This window comes from Montipora capricornis, chromosome 1 (genome assembly GCF_036669925.1).
Source record: "Montipora capricornis isolate CH-2021 chromosome 1, ASM3666992v2, whole genome shotgun sequence".
In the NCBI taxonomy this organism is placed as follows: Eukaryota; Metazoa; Cnidaria; class Anthozoa; order Scleractinia; family Acroporidae; genus Montipora; species Montipora capricornis.
The window spans coordinates 18928638-18933900 of record NC_090883.1 but is presented as its reverse complement, the minus strand read 5'-3'; the positions used below and the strand labels follow the sequence as shown (position 1 = coordinate 18933900).

Below are 5263 nucleotides of genomic sequence, written 5' to 3'. Positions count from 1 at the left end.
TCCCAAGTACTTCCATAGAGTTCTTCCTTAGCTGGTCATGAGAATTTGTTGTCACATCAGGATCATACCATTAACCTGATAATAATCTTCATTCTCAATACTTGTGTACCTGACAGTGTATTGAAATTGAGAGGAGAGTTTACATACTGATCAATCCTGGGAGTCAAAGGATTTACGATGTTGCGTTGATTTGAAGTATCACTTCTATAATTAAAGATTCTCGTTCTCATTCCCCGGCGTTTTTGTTTGGACGTTTTTGTACTCGTTCGAGGACTACATCCATAAATGAATTATAGAGATATTTAACAATTAAACACGTAGCCCGCAAGGGCTATATTATGAATAGTATTAGTAGTGTAAGTTAAGATAGTTTTGTGAGTAGCAGTAGTAGTGTAAGTAACAGTGTATTGTAAGTAATGTAAGTACTGTATTTAAATAAAACAAGACGCCTACAACGGCCTATCCGTGGAATGCGCAAACAGTTAACACAAATAGTGCAGTGACAGTCAACGTCAAGTACAGGTAAACTTTGGAAAATGGCGAGAGATTACCAGAAAGATAAATCTGTAATATAACTTGAAGTTGTTTGTTGTAAAAACTCATTGTTAATGTTACTAAATTTGCAAATGCAAACTACGAAGCCCTATTAGCAGGTTATCAGGATACGGGATTTTTTATTTATTTATTTTTTGGAAGGAGACTTTATTCAAATCCTACAGTTTTACTTGCTCCCTTAACTCCGTTCATCCAAAAATTACAAGATCAGCCTTAAATCATCCGAAAAGCTTATTACAAATCACAGTTCAATAACTTATCATCCGGGGCCAGTTGTTCAAAGACCGAGTTTTAAAACGAGTTTTATTCTCTACTCCCAAATGCTGTTCAAGGCTGATATTCGGTAAAACTTTACATTAGAAGAAGTCAATCTTGAAAAACAAAAATTAGCAAAGGAAGCTGTGACCAAAAAGTTGAAAACATGAAACAAAAGTTTACGCTAATCCCGGATTAAGGTAATCGGCTTTCGAACAACTGGGCCCCGTATTCGAAGTCCGGTTCCATAATCCTGGTTTAGTTCCTTGCAAACTTTTTAAATCTGCCGTGGCGAAGACAAGAAGACAACATCTGTACTCTATTTCTTTCAATGCTCAAAATCGAAAATTCCGTAATTGCGTGTTCTGTAGTCCAGTCCAAGGTTTTAATTTTACAATTCCATAATCTTGATTTCAGTATTTAATAGAGTAACTTGATAACAAAAGCTCCACAATAACTTGAAATCTCGTTAATAAAAAAAAGGATAAAGCCAGTAGTCCAGTCCAGGTTGAGATCGCCAAAACTCTCTCTATCATCGATTCAAGTCAACAAGCTACAAGTAGTAAATAGTTCTCAGAAACTACAAAAGTTTGTCATGATTCTACACAAAGAACTGAACAAAGAACTATCAAAAACGAAATCAAAAAACCCTAGTGATCGCTTCTCGAGAGAACAGACAAACAGCCGAAACTGTTCCGTGGCAGCCCCTTACGGCAATGAAAAAAGTACCGTACGTAGTACAATGGTACTTGACCGTAGTCCTTCGCCGAGAAACTAATCTTAGCCAAAAGGCCGATAAGCGATCAGGATACGGGATATTTAGGTAAAAAAAAATTGTGGGGATACGGGATTTTTGGCTGGGGGGGGGGGGGGGAATTGAGGAGATACGGGATATACGGTCCCTACTTCATTATGCATACGGTCCTTTGTTTCAAGAAAACAATAGCGATAACAATAGACGCCCTTTGGGAGTGTAGCGCTTTGTTTGGTCTCCTTAGAGGTTTTTTTCTAAGTCTATATGGACTTAACTAAAATCGGTAAAATTTTTGACTGAAATACGGAAAATCGAACATTTTCAACTTAATTTTTGCACTTTTCTAGCAATTTTAGCCATTTGTCAATTTTAAAATAAGCGAAAGAAGTGGAATTTTAAGAAATCATTGTACAAATACGGTTCAGATTCTCATGTACAAAACAAACGGACCAAATAAAAGTTTGCAGAAATTGAATGTCTACCTTCTTTTTGCTCTTAAAATTGTCCTTCGTTTCTTTGTCAATTCACCAAAGCACTGCAAAGTGAGGGTTTGTTTTCTTTCCTGTATAATGTACGGCTCTTTTCGCCGAATCACGAGCAGTGCATAGAGAGGGCTCTTTATCGCACATTGTACAAATCAGCGATATGCTCAATGATGTTTCCGAATGGATCACTTTTGTTTTGCTGACGCCACAACCACTCCTGTAGGTAGCTTTCAAACAGATCCACGGATGTTCCAGTACGAGGCATACTTCGTTTTACTCCCCACCATTTTTTTTCAATGCGCTACGTGTGGGCAAGCGTGTCTGGGTCAACGAAGTTTAGGCGATGGTTAACTCTGAGATGATGATAGCCCTCGTTTTGTAGGCAATCGTAAGCTTTCCACATGTCGCTCATCACGCGTGTTCCAGGCAATATTTGAGCGCGGATAATTGGCAAGAGTGTCTCTCTATCCCTGCGCTCTACCGGGACAAGGAAGCAGGCCTTGGTTTCCCGGCAAATGCCACCAAAGACCCACTGTCGTTCGATGTAACGACCTTTGTGATACTTCATCTTGCCAAACTTGGACTCATCAATCTCAACAGTTGTACCAGGACCGCCTATTGGCCTCGCATGCTGTTTCATTATTCTATCTGCACAAACCTCCCGGCAATAGTTATACCAATCTATCACCGTTTCTGTCGAGGTGGTTTCTTCATCTAACGCGGTTTCGTGCACTGCTTGTGTTGTGGTGAATTTATGCGCCCAAGCGTAAGTTAGGGCTAATATGTTTTCAAGGGAAAGCTTACTACCAGAAAACCATGACTTCTGGCGGATATATGCTTGTCCATTGCAGTTTTTTCTAGAGCATCGCCAAACAAATCCATCCCCCGATGCAGTTCGTCTTTGCCATTTGAGTGCGTTTCCGCACTCAGGTTTAGGGCATTTCATTGACGACGAGAGTAGATTGTGCTCTTTGCACCACTCTATGCACCGCTCGTGATCGGCTAAAAGTCGGGATAGTTTCCATAAGTTTATATTTGATTCTTGAGAGGCGGCCATATTTAAGTTTCAAAATTCACAGTTTGATGAAAAAGAGGGGTTAACGTCGACTCAAAGATTTTATATTGCAATAAATCGTGCATAAAAAATTTCCCATATAGGATGCCCCAATCACAAGGAGGTATACTCCCGTGCAATGTTCTTTTAAGTGTGCAGCACGGGGGATGAAAAAAAAGCAATTCAGACATTCACAGATATGCTCGATTAACCTCCAAAATAATTTTACTGGGTTCAACCTTAAGCCTAAAGGGTTACGGTTAGCATTATTAAGGGGTGACGTTGTTTCAAAAGAAGCAAAATCAGTGCATTTATTGGTGGTCGGCACGGCACGCGTATATAATTAATTATCATTGTTATGTAAATTGTCGTCCAGAATTCCAAAGAAATATCATTATCAAGGTGTGAATTAGCAACTTGACACGTTAGCTCAGTGGTCTAGAAGAGGGACAAGTAATCCAGAGGTTTACAGTGGTACGGAGTTCAAGGCACATTGCGAGAGACTTCGAAAAAAGGACAGAAAAAGCCGAGCGGAATCTGGAGAAGACAGACAGGACAAAGGAATCGAAAGAGGAAAGCTGGGACGAAAAGAAAGAGAGACGTTGTGAGCAAAAAGGGCAAAGAAAAGAGGGAGGGTGAAAAAAGAGAGGGAGCGAGCGAGAGAGAGAGAATGAGATCCACTTTTGATCATTCCGTAAGTACAAATTAGCCATGTATATATTCGATTCCCTTGGGTATACGCATTGTTCTAGAAAACAATAGCGCGAATGAATAATTAATATATTCTGCATGCATAATGAAGTAGGGACCTGTACGGAAAACATTCCAAATAAGGTTAAGTTCTTTTCATGCCCGCATCCCACTCATTCGGCAACTTGGATAAGTCACTTACCTGCCCTCCATTCTCATATTTTACAACACTAGTTACTTTTACAAGAGGGAGGCAATAAAATAAAGAAAATATGTCTTAATTTTAAGAGAGGATCGCAAAAAAGTTTTGAAACTAAGTATAAATTTGACTCCAATGCTACTTGATGTTTCCCTTTTACTTGGAGTTTGGTAGTGGTCCATCGTTGAAAATATTTTTCCTGCAGCTGACTGGTAACTGTAATTTTTTTCTCCAGCTTTGTCAATCACCTTGTAGAGCCTTGCTGGAATGAGGGTGGGGAGACATGAGAATCATGATAATGAAATAAGAAACCATTCACCTGCATGTGTTTGGAAAATACTGATTTCACTTTTGCATGAATTGCACCAGCAAACATCCAGCCTAAATTTTGCAATGTGTGTAAAGATACTGAGAGAGGAATGTAATCATACATCCAGCAAGACTAGAGGCATTCTGCTTCATACTCTAACATTTTATTATGCACAACTGATCCAGTTTCACTACCCAATGATAGACCCACAATGGCTCTATCTGGACCCACAATGAATCTATCTGATTCCTTTTCAACAACAACAACCACAACAACTACTATGGTATGTGTTACCACAAAACACAATATACAGCAACTCAAATATCTCTCTAATTTTATTATTGTAAGTACTGTATATTCATTATTAAGACTATTACAAGTAGGAGCATTCTCAGAAGTTAATATCCAAACCCATGCTCAGCAATGAGAAAGACTAGAATAACATACAGCAGTATTAATGAAGGTAAGACAGTTTACTTGAATTAAAAAACCAAATTATATTTGCTTGTTCAAACATTGACTTAGAAGGTGTGGCAAGTAAATAATTATCGTCCCTTTTCTAGACAATTTTGAGGAGCTGTTTGGAAACCATCTTGCATTAATCACTGACATGCTCACATCTGTGATGTTTAATTTGCAGTAATACTGTTGTCATCATGCAGGATCTCATGCAGGAAAAAATGAGAGATGAATAACAACCCTGGCTTTTTTCATCACAAAACCAATAAAATATTCAACGCTGAAATCCTCATCACAATCTCTGGAAACAATGTGGAATGTTGCTTGCCATGCATGGTTTGACCAGATACACCAGGAAGAATGTTAGACTTAAGCACTGGAATAAGAATAAATGACAGGTTAAGAAACAACAGGAAACTGATCAAAGTAAAACAATAATATTATTATCACTTGGTCATTTTCATGCACAGATGTCACTTAAGATACTTGAAAAAAAAAACAT

General features: G+C 38.5%; 1 protein-coding gene across 1 annotated transcript; it reads right to left on the bottom strand.

Annotated features, from left to right (window-relative positions):
- Positions 1–2350: 2350 nt before the first annotated feature.
- LOC138059836 (uncharacterized) lies at positions 2351–3106 on the bottom strand. The gene has a single exon (XM_068905475.1). It carries the CDS (start codon positions 3104–3106, stop codon positions 2351–2353), a length of 756 nt encoding a protein of 251 aa, XP_068761576.1.
- Between the last annotated feature and the right edge of the window lie 2157 nt (positions 3107–5263).

Coding starts and splice junctions, on each gene's coding strand:
- LOC138059836 (XM_068905475.1), bottom strand. CDS start 3,106: ATGGCCGCCTCTCAAGAATCAAATATAAACTTATGGAAACTATCCCGA.